The 19,630-nt window shown below is 37.3% G+C and overlaps 2 protein-coding genes and 2 pseudogenes across 3 annotated transcripts; 3 read left to right on the top strand and 1 right to left on the bottom strand.

Moving 5' to 3' along the window:
- Nucleotides 1–863: 863 nt before the first annotated feature.
- LOC146930038 (sec23/sec24 transport family protein) lies at nucleotides 864–12,460 on the top strand. 2 transcript variants are annotated; one of them, XM_085701707.1, is made up of 14 exons: nucleotides 864–1,305; nucleotides 1,399–1,467; nucleotides 3,044–3,097; nucleotides 3,182–3,348; nucleotides 3,466–3,652; nucleotides 3,767–3,912; nucleotides 3,987–4,141; nucleotides 4,996–5,077; nucleotides 5,164–5,279; nucleotides 6,172–6,270; nucleotides 10,519–10,645; nucleotides 10,909–11,186; nucleotides 11,579–11,793; nucleotides 11,897–12,460. In XM_085701707.1, the coding sequence occupies exons 1-14, from the start codon at nucleotides 975–977 to the stop codon at nucleotides 12,106–12,108; spliced, it is 2,238 nt and encodes a 745-aa protein (XP_085557833.1). In that variant the 5' UTR covers nucleotides 864–974; the 3' UTR covers nucleotides 12,109–12,460. The 2 variants fall into 2 exon arrangements, with proteins under 2 accessions (XP_085557833.1, XP_085557834.1); XM_085701708.1 differs by having other exon boundaries at nucleotides 6,175–6,270.
- Nucleotides 7,210–8,222, top strand: LOC146930039 (uncharacterized; annotated as a pseudogene).
- On the top strand, nucleotides 8,507–9,427 carry LOC146930040 (uncharacterized; annotated as a pseudogene).
- A 5,302-nt stretch (nucleotides 12,461–17,762) lies between the features above and the next one.
- LOC146930041 (uncharacterized) lies at nucleotides 17,763–19,361 on the bottom strand. The gene has a single exon (XM_085707459.1). The coding sequence runs from the start codon at nucleotides 19,359–19,361 to the stop codon at nucleotides 17,763–17,765; it is 1,599 nt and encodes a 532-aa protein (XP_085563585.1).
- Between the last annotated feature and the right edge of the window lie 269 nt (nucleotides 19,362–19,630).

The raw sequence follows: 19,630 nt of genomic DNA on the forward strand, positions 1-19,630 counted from the left end.
TTCTTGACTAAAACAATATCTTTGACCTTGACCCTGTGACACCTATCCATGTTGTCGTATCTGCGTCCATCCACTTTGTCATGTCCTCGAAACACCAGTTGAGTTGCTTCTTTTTTTTTTTGGTGGTGGCTGAGGTTTGAACCCCAGACCTTGCATATTTTATGCATTGTCCATACCAACTGAGCTAAGCTCACGAGGACAGTTGAGTTGCTTTCTAACGTCTTTGTCTCACCACAGACTTTGAATCCCCTTCCCCCATAATGTTTCGCTCACCAGAGAAATCCTTTCCCCCTAGTGTTCCTCATCACCGATGACCGGCCACGTGACCACCCTAAACCGTAACTAGGGTTGACACTCTCTTTAGCTCTCCCTCTCATGTTTTTAGTTTTTTTTTTTTAAAATTCATTCTTTTCATTCACACACATAAAATACTTATCAATTAATTATTAATTTTTTGGAGGATATCAATTAGCTATTTTAAAAATATACATAATTATTTGGACCAACCAACTAATTATTTTTTTAAAGATAGTGTATAAAAATACTGAAATTGATAGGCCAAACACTATAACAGATTCAATCATAAACAATCTCTTCATTTATGTGCTTGAGTTTCAATAATTATTTACAATTTTGTCTCTTTAAAAAAAATTAACCTTAACTCGAATGAATTTTGTCTTCATATTCATATTTTTTAAACTAAAAAATGAATACAAAATTTGCTCAAGAAAAAACGAATACAAAATATGTAAAAAAATAAAACAAAGGGTCATGTTAAAAGTATGAAAAGTGACATTTTTAATTTAAAATTTCTCTTTTTAACTTCCTTAAAACAAAATAACCGGAGTCCACATTTCCGAAGTACACAAAATTGAGTGAGTCAAGCACCTGGAACAAGCTGAGTCTAACTCGCTTTACACACACACAACTAACTCCAGTGTGTGTAACGTTCACCACCGATCAGACCAAAAACCATGGCGGTGAGAGCCACAGTCTCCCGCTTCCCATCGGACACCGACGCACGCGAAGTTTCCGGCCTATTATGGGGAGTAACCGTCGCCCCCTTCGCCGCCGTCGACGAAAACAACCAATCACCGGCATACGGATCCAGCGGCGAGCTTTTACCCCGGTGCGAGAATTGCTGGGCGTACTTCAACACCTACTGTGAACTCGAACAATGGTCGTGGGGTTGTTCTCTCTGCGGGAATCTCAACGGTCTTTCTTCTGAAGCTATTGAGCGGTATTCTCGTCCGCAATCTTGTGCTGAAATGATGTCTTCGTTTGTAGATCTTGAATTGCCGCAGGGTAAAGGGTTAAGGGTTGCGATTTTTGGGGTTTTGATTTTGGTTTTGGTTAGGGTTTTTGAATTTGATTGTTTTGGATTTTGATTTTTTGTAGAAGAAGAGTCGTCTGGTGATGCTGCATTGCAAGCTTGTCCTGTTTATGTTGCTGCGGTTGACTTATCATGTAAGATTAATTGGTTTTTGTATCATTTTAGTCCTTATGCATGTGATCATTGTGATGATAATAGGATGATTTAGTGAGGTTTTGCATCTCTGTAGCACCGGCACTTATGATCGAAGACGTGACGCATGTGATTATATTGAATTACGTCATTTTCTCAAATTATTATTAGTGCAATGTGTCAGTATATGTGTCGTGCACGGTGCTTGTGTCCAACCATGCTCCATAGTTTTGCACTTGTTTTGTTGGTTCATATTATTGCATGTTCAGGTGCTAATTGTGGTTGATGGTATTTGAATCTGATAATTGGATGGTTTAGTGAGGTTTTCCGCTTGTTATGTTGGTTTACTGATACTTACAATGAAATGAGATGATATTGTAATGAATCATGCCTTTCGAATGATAATAACTATTAATATAAGTTGAATTCGATTTTTCTGTGTCAACACTTCGGTTCATAGGGAAAAGGGTCCCTGGTAATCTGGAGTTCGGTCGTGAGGTAAGTATAGTCTCGCCAAGAATTGTTCCACCCAGGAATCAAAATCGGGTTCTCCCGAACGATTTGTCATTTGGTGGAGGAGCTCATTAACCACTTGAGCCTAATTGTTTGGTTTGAAATCAAGTTTTTACTCACCTTAATCGGTGCTGTCAAATAGTGGCAGTAGAACCCCCTAGGGTTGGTTTGGTGGTGTAGGATTCGGACCTCAAACCGTGTTCCTATCAAGGTCTCAGGTTCGATTCCTCCATGCGCTAACAATTCCTAGGTTGGGTCTAGACAAACCGTTGTGTTCGGCGACCCACGATTGACAACACTGCTCTCAAATACTGATTTCAATATTTAACATTATAATTTATAAGGTCTTTTTTATAGGGTATGAGTCAAATAATTGAGCTTAGAAGTTCACATGTGCTAGATGCTAGTCCTAATGGGCCTGTAAATTTTAATGACGATTTAGTTGTGTGTATGAGATCAGTGTGATATTTCACTTGCACTTAAGTTAGTAATGTAAATGTTGCTTATGGTGATTTGAATTTGTGTGGTGCGTAACAAATGAATCTTAATGATTAAATGACACATTTGTTGTTTGATTCAGAACTTATAATATTATTTTTTCCATGCTTTACAATATGGTACTGGACGTCAGATTATGGGTTCAAACCAAATGACGTTTAATGGCTCAATGTGAATGATAAAAGACAAAGAAAGCCTAGGCAATGTTTATCAGATTATGTGACATGCCTTGTCAACTGTACAAGCCATAATTACTATTGATAGCAAAAGTAGATAGAGGTCGTGATAGCAAAAGTAGCCAAAATATTGATCTATTTTGCCATCCATATCCCCCCTTCACCTATTCTTGGTCTTATTGAAACTGTATAAAAGATGCAATCTTCAAGGTGAAGAAAATTGCCCCAAATTTACTGCAACTTTTATTCGTTTCAAGCATTGTATTTTCAATTTTGCATCTACTTGTCGTCTTAGTAGTCTTGATTCATTCAGTTCCTAAATATGCTGGACATCATTTTGTGATTGTTGTTTGGTGACTAACTTAAAGAAAACTCTCACGTTTAACTGCAGCTTCCGAGGAGTTTCTGGAACTCACTAAAAGTGCATTGCTGGCAGCTTTGGAAGGTATTATGTTGATCAAACTATATATTTTTCTTTCCTGCATAAGGTATATCACTGCTCATATTTTTTGTTATTTTTTTTTCACAGCTCTTGCTCCTGGTTCACTTTTTGGGCTTGCTACATTCAGCCATAAACTAGGACTGTATGATGTTCAAGGTCCAATACCTGTTGTGAAAAATGTTTTCATCCCTCCAGAGGGAACCTTATCAACTGAGCTTGAAGATGTCATGCCTTTGTTACAGTTTCTGGCTCCCGTATGTTAATGCTGTACAATTTTTTTAGATTTTGGGGCACACATTCTGATGTTAAAGCACAGGGATTGCAATATCTGGAAAAATTGTCAAATCTGAATCCGTAATTTTTTATTGAAGGTGGACACTTGTAAGGACCGTATTGCATCTGCACTCGAAACACTTAGACCAACAACTTCATGGGAGAGAACTCCGGGAGCAGGTCAAGGAATGGATGGTGTTCTGCTAGGTGGGCGCGGTTTTGGGGCGGCAATGGAATCTCTCTGTAGTTATCTTGGATCTGAATATGGGAGCACTTTTGCATTAGGTTTGTATGATTATCCACAAATCTTACCATATATGATTTTTGTTAACATACTTCTTTAATGTTTAATCTTGCCTCAAAGTTTCAACTAGCCATTATTTCTATTGAATACTGCAGCTAGAGTCTTTGCATTCTTGTCTGGTCCTCCTGATTATGGAGCTGGACAATTGGACACAAGACGATATGGTGAGCAATATGCCAGCAAAAGGGAGGATGCAGATCGTGCTTTACTCCCGGAGCAGACACCATTTTATAAAGATCTGGTATTTAACTTACTGTTATTAATACTGCTATTTCCCATTTCCTTGAAGTTAAAGAACTGACATGTGTTTCACAGGCTGCTGTTGCTGTTCAAGCAGGTGTATGTGTTGACATATTTGCCGTAACAAATGAGTACACTGATTTGGCATCCCTAAAATTTCTGAGTATTGAAAGTGGGGGCTCCTTATTTTTTTATACAAGCACCGAGGATTCAACTTTGCCTCAGGACATGTAAGTCTCATCTGATAACTTAACATGTGTAGACATGTTTTACCGGCAAAACCATTTTAATTGTTTGATATGTATCAATGGGAGACATTTATCCAATACTTGCTGATTGGATGTGTATCCATGTCTTCGATACAATCTCAGCTTGAGGCGGTATTATACCATTTTCTCTTAAATCCCATTGGATATTTTTGTACCATCCTTATGAAATTGAATGCTTATTATCGTATATATACACATTTTAAAGCAATCAAGTCCAATTAAATTGACCACTTACGCTTTTTATCAATCACTTACCTTAAATGTGGACTCACATTTGATAATTAAATAAACTTAAATGTTTTTGAAATCAGAAGTCTTGTGTTAGACACTTAGACTACTAATTAAGAAATATTTTACTAATAGACCTAAACAGGTCTGAACCGGACCCTTCGGATAGTTTTTGTGCAGTTATTGTAATGTAAGTTACATTTATATATTTGTAAGTTGTAGTTTTGCATCTGTAAGTTTGTAATAAATAGGGAGGTTAAGGGGCAAATAGTTTAGTCAGTTTTTGGTTAAGGAATTGGGAGAGTTCCAAGCTCTCAAAATTTGGAAGGGAAAACCTAACATTTTCTCATCCTTGTCTCTTGAAACTTCCTATGCTGTATTATGGAATGTGTGTTGTCATAAATAAATGAACTTCTGTTGAAACGCTGTGGCAGAAGTTTTCTAACTTCAAAATTCTGTTTTTATCTTTAAATTATTCAAGATTAGATACCAGTTCTAACATGTTGCAAATATCGATGATATGTAATTTAAACAAATTCACAAATATCATTGCGGGTGACTATACTGTGATGTCTTTCTCTTTGCAGGTATCGAATGCTGAGTAGGCCATATGCTTTTAGTTGTGTCCTGCGATTAAGAACCTCAACTGAATTTAAGCCTGGAAATTCGGTAAGTGCATTGAATGGGATGGATCTGTAATTCTCAATTTTTGCATCTTCATATAATCTATAGAATAACTTAGTAGTGTATTGCAGTATGGTCACTTCTTTCCAGATCCACAGTATGAAAATGTTCAACACGTCATATGCTGTGATTCTTATGCTACATATGCTTATGACTTTGTGTTTGAGAACAACGTTGGATTTTCAAGGTATTAATCATTACTTGTTAGTTACTATCATGCTTTCAACATTATGACTTGAATTCATATACATTGTTAATTTGTGACTGTTTATATGGGGTGCATTCAGAAGCTGGAAATGTCATGTTAAGCCTTGTACTTTTGTGTTATTCAGACTTTATATTTTTATTGCAAGGCAATCCAAATAGCTAAACTCCACATTCATTAGTTTTTCTATCGATTGTTTAGTGTGTGGTTTCACATGATGTAAACACGGCCCTTTTATAGTTTGTGCATCCAAGCTTTAACTCTCTTTGTTCTTTTGGGTCTTAGTTTTTCTTCTGCTGAATTCTAGAGTGGCAATGATTTTCGAAAGCTAAGACAATCTGATCTAAGCAGTTGAAATAATCTTACTTTCACACACACACACACACACACACACACACGCTGCCTTTGCTTGATAATGAATAATGTGATTTTCAATGTCCGTGACTTAGTTTTAAGAGTATACCTGTTGAAAAATTGCTCAAATAAATCAATGTTGTTAATATTTACTGTGTTGAACTACTGAACTTGAATTTCCAAATGCTTACATCATAAATCAAAATGTGACAAAACTGTTCATGAGATGCTTGTCTTTAGATTCCCCCCTGTGAGCGAAACCCTAGAGTGACAAAAGATTGGGCATCCATATTTTGTTTTCCTGGAATCGTGGTGGACTGCTGGGTTAAATAAATATAATACTCTTGTTGACTTGTGAATTGACTGCAAGAGAATTTTTTAACCTAAAAGTAGTGATTGTATTTTGATCTTCAATATCATATCTTATCTACTATCATTTAATATAATTTCCACCACAAGATATGGTTCCTATTCAGATAATGTTTTGCTGTCGTTTTTTTTTTTTTTTTTTTTTTTATAGAAGTAAATCAGATGTTCCTACACTCCAGATTGCATTTCAGTACTCAGTTGTAGTTCCTCCTCAGGAGCTTTCCAATTCAGGAGGGGTCTCTACAAGCAGGTATATACACACACACACTCTCTCTTGTATGGATGTTTCTTATATCATGTATGGTAGGCATATTGCTATTTTATTTCATGGTCAAGTTCGTTCATTTAAATATATTAATTACTTTTTCTAAACTACTACACTACCACCTATTTCTCTTTATCACTGGGCATAAACTATGTCTCTTCTGAAGTTTGTTGCTTGTTCCTTGACCATGGTTTCGTTTGTTCAACTTATATATTATCTTATTACATGTTCAAAGGTCCAATAGGAATTTTATTTTCTGTTAGTTGAAGATGGGATGTCTTACTCATTAATGTCAGAATCCTGATAACCCACGATTTTGCGATTTCACTCACCCCTACCGATTCGTATCGTGAATAGAATCCTGAGTTGAGTCAAATCACTGTGAAATCGCATGTAAACGTGAAATCGACGTGAAATCGTGCAATTCCATAGGATTCTCATGATCCAGGCTTTGAGTCGTTTATGTTTAAGCTTCGTGACTAGGTTGTTTTAGGTGTAAGATTTGAGACTTAGTCATTTATGTTTAAGGTTGAGACTGAGTCTTTTATGTGTAAGATTTGAGACTTGGTTGTTTTATGTTTGTTTAAGATTTGAAACTGAGTAGTTTATATATAATACATACTGTTAGGTATCCGGTGGTATTGATAGGGTAACTGCTGATGCAGTCAGTTATTTTAATATATAGTTATTTAGGAGCAGTTAGCATTTTGTATAATATGCAGTATTTGTGTTGATTAGGAGCAGTTAGGCAGTTTATGCAGTAATTTGTATTGATTAGGAGCGGTTACAGGCAGTTTATGCCCTTAGTTTGTATAAATAAGGCCATTTGGCCACAACAGTAGGAAAATTCAAAAATAATTCAATTAGGAATCTTATTGGTTTTGGGCAAAGAGAGAAATGTCTCTTCTCTGAGGAGCTTTTGCTCTGGGATTACAGAGGGATAATCTTCTATAATATTTTCTTTTCAATCAATAATACTATTCCTTTTGTTTCTCTTTAATTCGGGTTCCTATCAATTGGTCCGACCTACCGGATACGAGAAGGAAACCAGTTTTATCGGAGATGGATGGAATATGGACTTTGAAGTATAAACTATCACAATTTACTGGGACAGATCCTGCTGGATGGATCACAAGGGCTGAAATGTTCTTTGCAGATAATGAAATTCACTCATGTGATAAGTTGCAGTGGGCTTTCACGAGTATGGAGGATGAAGAAGCGTTGTTGTGGTTTTATTCTTGGTGCCAAGAGAACCCAGATGCTGACTGGAAGTCATTTTCTATGGCCATGATTAGAGAATTTGGAGCACAGATGGAGCACTCAACAGATAAACAAATGGTGCAAAATCATGATCAAGAATCAGAACCAAAACTGTGGAAGATGACAGAAAAACACGATGAACCAGTATTAGAGAAGACCATCAACGATGGAGAAGGAAGGTACGTCAATGAAATTTCACCTTCATCGGAAAAGGTTGTTAATGCTAAAATGGAGAACATTCAAACAAAGAAGAGTCGCAAGGATAATAGAATTGGGGGAAGAGCATTGAACGAAAAAGGGACAGATGAAGAAACGAAAGTAAGAAGAAAATCTACATGACAGTTAGAAAAAGAGAGCAAGAGGGTCGGGTTTACCCACAACCTCCGCTGGAGCCATTCCCTCTGAATTTGAAAGAAAGGAGTTGCAAATATAAAACTTTGTATGTGGCTTGGTTGTTTGAAGGGGGCTTGTCAAGGTTCCAACAATGGGATCCTGGGGGCAAAAAAATTCAAGTTAGTTTCTTTAACTCGGCCTTGAGGACAAGGCTGTTTTTCTAGCGGTCGGTAATGTTAGGTATCCGGTGGTATTGATAGGGTAACTGCTGATGCAGTCAGTTATTTTAATATATAGTTATTTAGGAGCAGTTAGCATTTTGTATAATATGCAGTATTTGTGTTGATTAGGAGCAGTTAGGCAGTTTATGCAGTAATTTGTATTGATTAGGAGCGGTTACAGGCAGTTTATGCCCTTAGTTTGTATAAATAAGGCCATTTGGCCACAACAGTAGGAAAATTCAAAAATAATTCAATTAGGAATCTTATTGGTTTTGGGCAAAGAGAGAAATGTCTCTTCTCTGAGGAGCTTTTGCTCTGGGATTACAGAAGGATAATCTTCTATAATATTTTCTTTTCAATCAATAATACTATTCCTTTTGTTTCTCTGTAATTCGGGTTCCTATCAATTGGTCCGACCTACCGGATACGAGAAGGAAACCAGTTTTATCGGAGATGGATGGAATATGGACTTTGAAGTATAAACTATCACAATTTACTGGGACAGATCCTGCTGGATGGATCACAAGGGCTGAAATGTTCTTTGCAGATAGTGAAATTCACTCATGTGATAAGTTGCAGTGGGCTTTCACGAGTATGGAGGATGAAGAAGCGTTGTTGTGGTTTTATTCTTGGTGCCAAGAGAACCCAGATGCTGACTGGAAGTCATTTTCTATGGCCATGATTAGAGAATTTGGAGCACAGATGGAGCACTCAACAGATAAACAAATGGTGCAAAATCATGATCAAGAATCAGAACCAAAACTGTGGAAGATGACAGAAAAACACGATGAACCAGTATTAGAGAAGACCATCAACGATGGAGAAGGAAGGTACGTCAATGAAATTTCACCTTCATCGGAAAAGGTTGTTAATGCTAAAATGGAGAACATTCAACCAAAGAAGAGTCGCAAGGATAATAGAATTGGGGGAAGAGCATTGAACGAAAAAGGGACAGATGAAGAAACGAAAGCAAGAAGAAAATCTACATGACAGTTAGAAAAAGAGAGCAAGAGGGTCGGGTTTACCCACAACCTCCGCTGGAGCCATTCCCTCTGAATTTGAAAGAAAGGAGTTGCAAATATAAAACTTTGTATGTGGCTTGGTTGTTTGAAGGGGGCTTGTCAAGGTTCCAACAATGGGATCCTGGGGGCAAAAAAATTCAAGTTAGTTTCTTTAACTCGGCCTTGAGGACAAGGCTGTTTTTCTAGCGGTCGGTAATGTTAGGTATCCGGTGGTATTGATAGGGTAACTGCTGATGCAGTCAGTTATTTTAATATATAGTTATTTAGGAGCAGTTAGCATTTTGTATAATATGCAGTATTTGTGTTGATTAGGAGCAGTTAGGCAGTTTATGCAGTAATTTGTATTGATTAGGAGCGGTTACAGGCAGTTTATGCCCTTAGTTTGTATAAATAAGGCCATTTGGCCACAACAGTAGGAAAATTCAAAAATAATTCAATTAGGAATCTTATTGGTTTTGGGCAGAGAGAGAAATGTCTCTTCTCTGAGGAGCTTTTGCTCTGGGATTACAGAGGGATAATCTTCTGTAATATTTTCTTTTCAATCAATAATACTATTCCTTTTGTTTCTCTTTAATTCGGGTTCCTATCACATACTTTAGTATTATTTTTGTTTTGGTAGGATCCTTTGATCTTAGTTGCGATTTTATGTTTTACGATCTTTCTCCTTTCGATCCTACAAAATTAATCGGGTAGAATCCTTCGATCTTGGTTGCAATCTTGCTAATTGCTATCCCATTTCGATCTGATGCAAGATCTCGATTCTGGCAACTAGCCACGTAACCTTGTTTTGTGTTTCCAGGTTTTGTTTAATCTCCACTAAACTGTGAACTATGACTCATTCAGCGAACACAACAAACAAGAGCTTAACATTTTTTGAATCAAAAGCTCTTCCCTTTGAACATTTTGAAACTAGTTCTTATGAATATTTCGGCACATTCCTAAGGAATGTTAGTTTGGTTTTCTCTTCATTGTGAAATTTGGTACATATTGTCTGATGAATAATTTTAGAATAGTTGCATCTGTATTCAGTATATGAACTTTGTTTCTTTCATTCCGCCTGCTGGTCTTTTTGTTGGGTTTGCTCTATAGTGTATCTTTAATTATAGCTGTTTATGATACATTGAATTGTAACAGTTATCTTGAGCACAATATGTAACTATAAATCTAATTGTTAATTGTGTTGTTAATCTTTACTTTCTAGATTGATTGTGGTCTGTGAAAAATGCTTTTGGAATGTCGATTCCTATTCATTGCTGTTATGTGTTTGGTCATATTCCGAGTCTTATGTTTACTGATTATATGTTTAAATTTATCATTTTCTTCAATGATCCAAAGTTTACTTAATGATGGATTAAAGGCTTTTTGGGCTTAGTTTGTTGTGCTGCTTTTTGTTACAGAACCAAGCATCATTCCCTTCAGCGGCGGCTAAGGATCCGAACAGTGCAGTTTGGCGTTGCTCAGAACATCAACGAACTTTACGACAGCTGTGATCCGGAAGTTGTTCTATCTTTGCTCGTGCACAAGGTGAATTATATAATCAACCTAAATTGTATGTCCCTTGGATTGATGTTAGTTTTCCGCTCTACTGTTCGAATTTAATTCTGATGTGTTACATGTGTTGTGCTTTCTTACTTTTTAAATCTGTCAGCTATTGTTACTATTATAGAATTGCCACAATGACAGCATTCTCTTCTTGTCTTGTAATTTCTTAAAGAAAAAGTAATAATGCGGTTTCTGTTGTTTTCAACTTAATTTTCTGATGTATTTACTTGTACTGTTTTTTGCAGGTTATACTTGCCTCTTTGGAGGAAGGAGTTCGAGAGGGTAGACTTTTGCTTCAAGAATGGCTAGTGATCCTTGTAGCTCAGTACAATGATGCTTATAAACTTGTTCAGTATAGCAATGGAAATTCAATAAGATCTCAGATTGATGTTGCCTTCTCTCAATGTCCTCAACTGCAGCCCCTACCGCGCCTAATCTTTGCTCTCCTTCGAAACCCTCTTCTTCGCTTTCACGAAGAAGGTGTTCATCCTGATTATCGCATCTATCTTCAATGTCTGTTTAGGTAATTTATGCTCTCCTATTTATTTGAGCAATTTAGTTTGCATGATCATGTCATAAAAACTGGTGGAAGGAAATATACGAAACATAAAACTGAATGAATGCATGTCTAAGAAACACACAAAGGATTTTGTTTACATGTCCACATTTAATTTAGAAATAAAGGTGGCCTTCGAACATAATTTTCCTGTTTGTAGTACATTTTAAATTTGTTTCCCTTAGTCGGAATTTAAGACGAATGAAGATTATATCTTTTACAAGAATCAAGTGTGCAAAAGTAAGCTGAAATTAACCGGGTAACTAAATAATAAAATGCAAAGCTTCAGAAGCATTGGTTTGTTGTTTTGTATTTCTGTATTCAAGAATTGATCAAGTAATTCATTTTTTATGTTGTAGTGCGTTGGAACCGAGTTCCCTTCATCGTGCTGTGTATCCAGTATTGACATCATATGCCACTCCAGACAAACAAGCATATCCTCGCCATTCCTTGAGTCGTGCTGCATTGCTTACCAGTGGCAGTCCAATATTTTTCCTGGATGCATTCACAATTCTGATTGTGTTTTATTCTTCAACTGCGGACCCAACACTTCCTTTTCCGCCACCCCACGATTGTAAGCCTTCTCCAATTTTTTTCCTTCCTCTGTAGTCTGCACTGGATTAGTCAGCAAAAATATAACGTGATATGTCTAAATTATATGCAAAATTCCTTGTCAGGTTTGTTAAGGACTACAATCAACAAATTGAAGAAAGAGAGATGCATCACTCCTAAACTCATTTTTATTCAAGGAGGGCAGGATGATGCCTCAATTTTCGAGAACTTTCTGATTGAAGAGCAGGACGTTGATGGAAGCGGTCTTACAAGTGTGATGGGTTTTGTTTCCTTCCTTGAAGATATAACTGTGAAAGTTTTAGAATTCATAAAATAGAGATCCCTTTTGGGGTGCAATGTCAATTTACAGATACAGGAAAATAGGAAATAATACGTACATTAAGGGAGCTTCCATTTTGTGAGAGGAAGGATTTAATTTAGTAAAGAATGCACATTCGAGTCATGCTGGTTTGTCCCCCTCCCCTTTGTTGTACTTTTTTTAGTCATTTGTGACCCCCTTTTGAAGTGCTAGTCAATGTACATTATGATATTTTTTTTTTTTTTTATATTTTTCTTTTTGTTAAACCCTTTCTTCTGTATGTATGGAGATATCGCTGCTATTAATCTATGTTGACACTGATTACTCTTTATTTGTCTATAAACTTCCAGATTTTGATGACTGCTGTTAATCCTATGTCAATTAGTGGGAAAATAATATTGGGAAATCTACTTTGTTGAAATTATGATGATAAAGTGCAGAGATGGTTTGGACATACATGCTTCTACAAATTTGGTTTTACATGTCTTCTCTTAGAGTTGATAGCAGCCACTTGTCTTTGAATGCAACTTATTCGACTCATGATTGTTCTTTCTGCATAGCATAATAACATATTCTGTTTGTTGATTTAAACGATTAGAAGGACTTGACTAATAAACCAAGTCACACTAATCAATTAGATTATTAGCCCTTATCCAATAACTTGCACGAACATAGACAAAAAATTGTAAAACATTCAAGCAACTAATCATAGTTCTACGACCAAAACAACTTTAAACATAGATTTTCCATTCTCGTACAATGATATTTAATTATTTGGAAGGCTTGTGTGAAGCAGATCATGGGAACCCTAATTGCAATGATAGAAGCCAAACTATTGTTTTATAAATAAACCATCTGCCCTCTTTGTGGGTTGCCATCCTCTCCACTTCCTTCCCAAAATAAAAGGAAGTATTCATTACTATAGTTTTGTAAATAAATAACTAGTATAGATGCACGCAAGATCTCTACTCCACTCTTTGTACCTCACTTAGAATCGCAAATCACATAGGTAAAGGAATGTCTGGGCATTGGTCTTACGCCAATTCTTGCAAGATTAACAAGAGAAGAGCAAACATATGCATTATTTTAATTATCTCGCAAATCACATAGGTAAAGGAATGTCTGGGCATTGGTCTTACTCATTATTTTAATTATTGAAATATAGCAAGATTTGATTTTAATAATTGAAATAGAAAGAAACGAGGCTTACCAGAACAAACAGTGCATTATTTTGTTGGATAGTTTTTGAAAAATAAGGCGGTTGATGTTTGGTCTTGGAATCATGGTCGTGGTGGTGATTACACTCTCAAAGTTGTTTACAAGGTTCTGATGGATGGTAGAAGTGATGAATTATTTCCTTTTTTAACGACAATTCAGAACAAGTTGGTTCATATGAATATTTTCTGTTTAAACACTTTTAGATAATAAATGACACACAAGAATAATCTCTTAAGGTGTGTGTCGTACTGCATATGGTGTTTCCCATTTTTTAGTTGTGCTTTGACAAATGATGGTTTAGCACATGCTCATCAATTTATTAAGTTTTTTTTTTTTTTTTTTGTTAAACGGTATGGTGAAGCGTGAATGAATTTTTATCAATTTTTATAGTTTGATTGGCATGCATTTGTCTACTTGCATATCAATAAATCATGTGATTTTCGTTCAAGCGAGTTTAGCTCATTTGATGAGGGATGATGCATAATATATGCAAGGGCGGAGGTTCGAACCCCAGATATCCTACTCATTCACCTTTAAGATGAATTTCTCTACCCGCTAAGCTACTTGAAAAAAAAAATCATGTGATTTTCAACCAATAGGAATAAAATGAAAATAAAGTTATTGAGTATGAATCTTTTGTCTTGGTGTTGACTTAAATCTATGATAAAAAAATTTAACTTTTGTTCACATCAGTAGCGTGTTTAGGGACGAGGATTTATGAGCGGTTTTTCAAAATGTAATCTTCTTAGTGGAATAATTCAACAACGAATCTCAGTTAAATCATTAATCACAAATCAAAACATTTTTGAAGGAATTCATGTGTTTATTTCTTGAAGCTTTGAAGAGAATTGAAATAAGAATGATCAGAAACGTTGCACAAATGCTAACACCTCTACTCGGTCTACACGAATAGATTCCTTCAGTGAAGGTGTTAGATGTTATAAAACATATACTTTTGAGAGAGAGGTTCTGAACCTATAGAGAGGCTCGGGTTTTCTAAAGTGAATTATGTTCTTTGATTAAGCACAAAGGTTTTATTTATAGATTTACTTGTATGAACCTTAGCTTATGGTGTATTGTATTTTCACCTAAACGCACTATAACTTACAATATACCACATTTCTCCATAGTTTGTGGTAATGCATTCTCTGCGCACCATCGAATAATAAATAAGTTCTACTTATTTATTTTTAATCTCTCATCGATCTTTTCCTATGCAGATAATCATGTAGGTTCTCATAACGTTGACAATAATATTAAATCACATGCCTAATAAACCCACCACAAAAAATAACACTAAATCTACCAAGTGTTTCAAATGTCAATGTCTTGGACATATAGCTTCAAATTGTCCAACACGAAGAACCATCACCATCATCAAAGGAGAAGCTTATGAAGAAGTTGACGAGGGAACAAACCGAGTTGAACCTGAAAAAGAATAAGAGTTAAAGCCAATTTATGATGATCATGGCGAGTCTTTGGTGATCAGACAAAGCCTACACACGATGTCAGCCCAAGAAGAGCATTGGTTGAGGAAAACATTTTCCATACTTGTTGCACCACTACTGGAAAAGTTTGTGACGTTATAATAGATAGTGGTAGTTGTGAAAAAGTGGTGTCAAACTACATGGTAGAGAAGTTAAAAATGCCTACACAAAGTCATCCTCATCCTTACAAACTAGAATGGCTCAACAAAGGTAGTGAAGTGAAGGTTACAAAGTGATGCCGAAGTGAAGGTTACAAAGTGATGCCTTGTGAACTTTTCCATTTGTCAGAAGTATTGTCGCGTCATTTTTCGGACGGTCAAAAGGCCATTTGATTGGCATTTGACCCACTTTTGGTTTCACGACTGAACATTTAATTCTTTTCAAGAGAAAGTGGAAAAAGGTTCAAATACCACATTTTTTAGGGATTAAGGGTTCGGGGGTTGGTTATATTTAGGGAAGGTGTTAAGCACCCTAAATATTCGTAGTACTCTACAAGAACCTCTTGATTTTATTTAACTTTTGTGCTATAAACTTGCTTGCTTTTAAAAAATGGAATTTGCAATGATAAAAGAAAATAGAGACCTAATTTATCTACATTTTTATTGATTTGGAAGGACGCGTGTCCCTTTCCTATGTACCCATGAGGGATCAAAATGATCTTTTCATTAATGATGGAAAGTACTTAAAACAAAAAAAAAGCCCTACATAAGTTCACTTTCGCTTTGGGCGGGACGAAAGGATTTATTTATTTTTGAGAAAAGCATAAAACAACAAACACATTTCTTGAACAATTGAGTAGCGGAAGAAAAATATCAATGACGACCCGATTGCAGCTGGTCATCCCATGTGTCACAAACACTAGATATTATGATCCGGTAGCGGGTTGACTTGCACATTTGGCCCTAAGTCTGTGAAGGATAAATCCTTGCTCTGGATTAACTTCTGAACCTCATCATTAAGACAATAACACTGTTCAATGTCGTGTCCCAGGGCCCCTTGATGGAAATCACAGGTGCGGTCGGCATGGTACCAGTGAGGTAAAGGATTTTGCACCTGAGGGGGTGCCTTGAGTTGCACCAAATTTCTTGCAAGTAGGGAGGGTAACAAATCCTTATACAACATATGTATAGGAGGGAATTGGTTTCTAGGAGGGCGAGGTGCTTGTTGAGCTTGAGGACGATGCTGATATTGAGGATTATGTGGTGGAGGGTAATCAAGCTAGCATAAAGTGCATTCTTCCATTTGGCCCACTCGAAATGTAATGCCCCTGGTCTATTTATCTTGCATAGGTTCAACCGTCATTGGGACGAACGTTGATGTATCATTCATCCACTCATAAGCTCAAAGAAAAATGTACCTGTTGTTTATGCATTCCAAAAGACATAAAAAAAAAATTTCAAGATAAATATGCAAATGCTTTAAGTATAATCATCAAAAATGGAAGAAAATTTTGCGAGCAGAATAAATGAGAATTTCAAATAAATGGGCACAAGCTCAGATTAGATGTAATGGAATAGTAACCTGCCGAAGGCGTGGCTCCACAGATTTTAAAAAGTTTGGAAAATGGTAATTATAAAGGGAAAGGTACATTGAACACAGTAACCACTATTCTCCCTGACAATTTTGAATTCCACTGTTCCGAATCATTGATTTGCAGATGCTTCATATCGGAGGTTCTTTGATAGCCAGTATGCCCCATGCTTCAAATTGGAGGTTTTTTTGATAGCAGGTATGCCCCAAGTGAGTCATGTCTGACCCGATGCAGTTACTTTGTCTTGATCCTTAACTTTTGCATAGATCGCCCTTGCGGGTTTCAACCTATCAGGATAATCGTTTTTTGTTCATGTCTCTAACTTTTGCATGGACCGCCCTTTCATGTTTTCAATCCATCGAGACGCTTATTTTTGCCTAAGTCGCTTTTATGACTCATCGAGCTTTTATTTTTTTTAACAAAGTATTTCTTGACTGCATCAGTGTTCACAGGACATGCAAGCTTGTTACCATTCATTGTAATTTGGCATCCATTTGCCCCTGGAATCGGGTAATATATATTTTTTGCGCACAAAGACATTTTCTTGACATTCGCGAGGACAAGCCTTCTTTGTCGCATACTTGCTTTATCGTTTTGATATAACCGTCCACGACATGCGGCGGTAACACTTTTAAATTCCATCCAGTTTAACCTTTATTGGAACTCCCGTTGACGGGACTTTGATTTCCACGAGAAGTATTGCCTTTATATTGTATACTGAGGGATGGAAGAGGATTGCCCCTGTTGAAGTGTGTACTGAAGTACAATACCCATGCAAGGCAGATGGTAGCATCTCGTGCCAGTTTTTGTACATGAAAATCCTCCTCTGGACAATCTTTCTTGATATTTCCAGCTTCGACGGCCAAGATGCCCCAGTAGGCAGTATATCTTATTGGGAAACTCTCATCCTCCTTTTCTTTGGTCTCGGATACAAGGAAACTCAAAGTTGAAAGAGAGTACATGGTTAAAGTGTTCAATGGGTTTATTAATGCATGCTTTGATTGTTGATTTTGTAAATTATGATTATGCAGATACTTGAGAACGATTAAAGATGATTTTTTTGGGTTTTTTTTTATTACCATTTTTCCAGAAACAATACAAAATAAAAACAAAGTTGGGATTAAAATGATCTTTTCATTAATGATGGAAAGTACTTAAAACAAAAAAAAAAGCCCTACATAAGTTCACTTTCGCTTTGGGCGGGACGAAAGGATTTATTTATTTTTGAGAAAAGCATAAAACAACAAACACATTTCTTGAACAATTGAGTAGCGGAAGAAAAATATCAATGACGACCCGATTGCAGCTGGTCATCCCATGTGTCACAAACACTAGATATTATGATCCGGTAGCGGGTTGACTTGCACATTTGGCCCTAAGTCTGTGAAGGATAAATCCTTGCTCTGGATTAACTTCTGAACCTCATCATTAAGACACTAACACTGTTCAATGTCGTGTCCTGGGGCCCCTTGATGGAAATCACAGGTGCGGTCGGCACGGTACCAGTGAGGTAAAGGATTTTGCACCTGAGGGGGTGCCTTGAGTTGCACCAAATTTCTTGCAAGTAGGGAGGGTAACAAATCCTTATACAACATAGGTATAGGAGGGAATTGGTTTCTAGGAGGGCGAGGTTCTTGTTGAGCTTGAGGACGATGTTGTTGTTGAGGTGGTGGAGGGTGATATGGTTGTTGGTAAAATGGTTGAGGGTTATGTGGTCGATAATTTGGCTGGTATAGTGGTGGATAATATGGTCGAGGATTATGTGGTCTTTGTGGTTGATGATTTTGTTGTTGATTTGCATTGGTGGTGGGTGTGATGGCAGCAACATGTTGATATGCCGGATAGTGTTGCTGGGTTCTCTCGTTGGTCACCATACCGACTTCCTGTTCATTCCTCCTTGGAAAATTGTTACCATATTTCTTCGCACCACTAATAGATGCACCGTCTTTCACTATTCGTCCTTCTCGGACACCTTCCTCTACACTTACACCCACGCAGGCCATCTCCGTGAAGCTCCTGGATGCACACCCTACCATCTTTTCGTAGTAGAATGGATTGAGAGTTCTCAAGAACAACTTGGTCATCTCATTTTCTTCCACCCGTGGGCTAACCTGGGCAGCAAAATTCCTCCATCGATGAGCATACCCTTTAAACGCTTCTCTGTCCCCTTGAGTTAGAGCCTGAAGGTCACCTCGATCTGGAGCCAGATCTACATTGTAGTCATATTGTTGCACAAAGGCGTCACATAAATCCTGGAAACTTTGGATGCTTGTTTTGTCCAGGTTCATGTACCATTTTGAAGCGGGGTTAGCCAGGCTTTCTTGAAAAAAGTAGATGAGGACCTTATCATCTTTATTATAAGCAGACATTTTCCTTACATACATCCTCAGGTGGTCCTTAGGGCAGGAGTCTCCCTTATACTTTTCAAAATCAGGTACCTTGAATTTATGGGGTATCCGAACATCCGGTACCAAACAGAGGTCGTAAGCAGATTTCCCGTAAGCTTCTTTTCCTTTTAGGGCTCTCATTTCCCGATGCATCTCTTCATATTTTTCTTGTAGATCGTCGACTCTGTCAGGCGCCCCCACACTCCCAGAATGGAAGATGGGCTCTTCTTCTTGTGGTGTAGCATGAACAGCAGGTGCTGAGTAGGTCGCAACAGCTGGAGGAAACATCGGGACTTGCTGAGGAACATGATTTGTATGTTGCAAAGGAGGCATTTGTGCTTCACAGGCAATGGGGCGGAGTATCTCGCCCGCAGTCATGGGCTGAAACCATGGTGTGGAACGTTGCGGAGCAGAATATGTTGGAGTGTCGGCACAGAAAGTCCATTCAGGAGTAGCAGAGGTAGTAGCTTCGGCGTGAACTCTGACAGGAGGAGGAGGAGGTGGTGGAGTCTGTGCAACTGCCAACACCTTTACCAGAACGGTTAATTCCTCCATCTTCGCCTTCATGTCTGCCAACTCATCCAATTTGGTGTTCAGGGCTGCCACCTCATCACGAAGTGTCGCATTATCTTGCTCGATACGTTCCATTTTTCTCTTGAAGTTTGCTTGAGTGCCGTATACAATAGTTGACCGGTAGCGAGTGCGTCGGGCCACAGTTGAGACGGTTTAACCTTTTTATGGAAAAGAAAATTCAGTGAGACTCGAGGTTGGAAATTATGAAATGCAAGATGATGCACGATATGTTTATGCAAAAAATGTACAATTTTTTTTTTTATCGAATGATTAGTCAAGGTGAATTGTAAACATCGCAGATGAACATGATTCCATTCGAAAATTTGTAAAGATATTGCAATCGG

The sequence above is a fragment of the Medicago sativa genome, chromosome 4 (assembly GCF_051527215.1).
Source record: "Medicago sativa cultivar Bolivia chromosome 4, Bolivia_mono, whole genome shotgun sequence".
NCBI classification, from domain to species: Eukaryota; Viridiplantae; Streptophyta; class Magnoliopsida; order Fabales; family Fabaceae; genus Medicago; species Medicago sativa.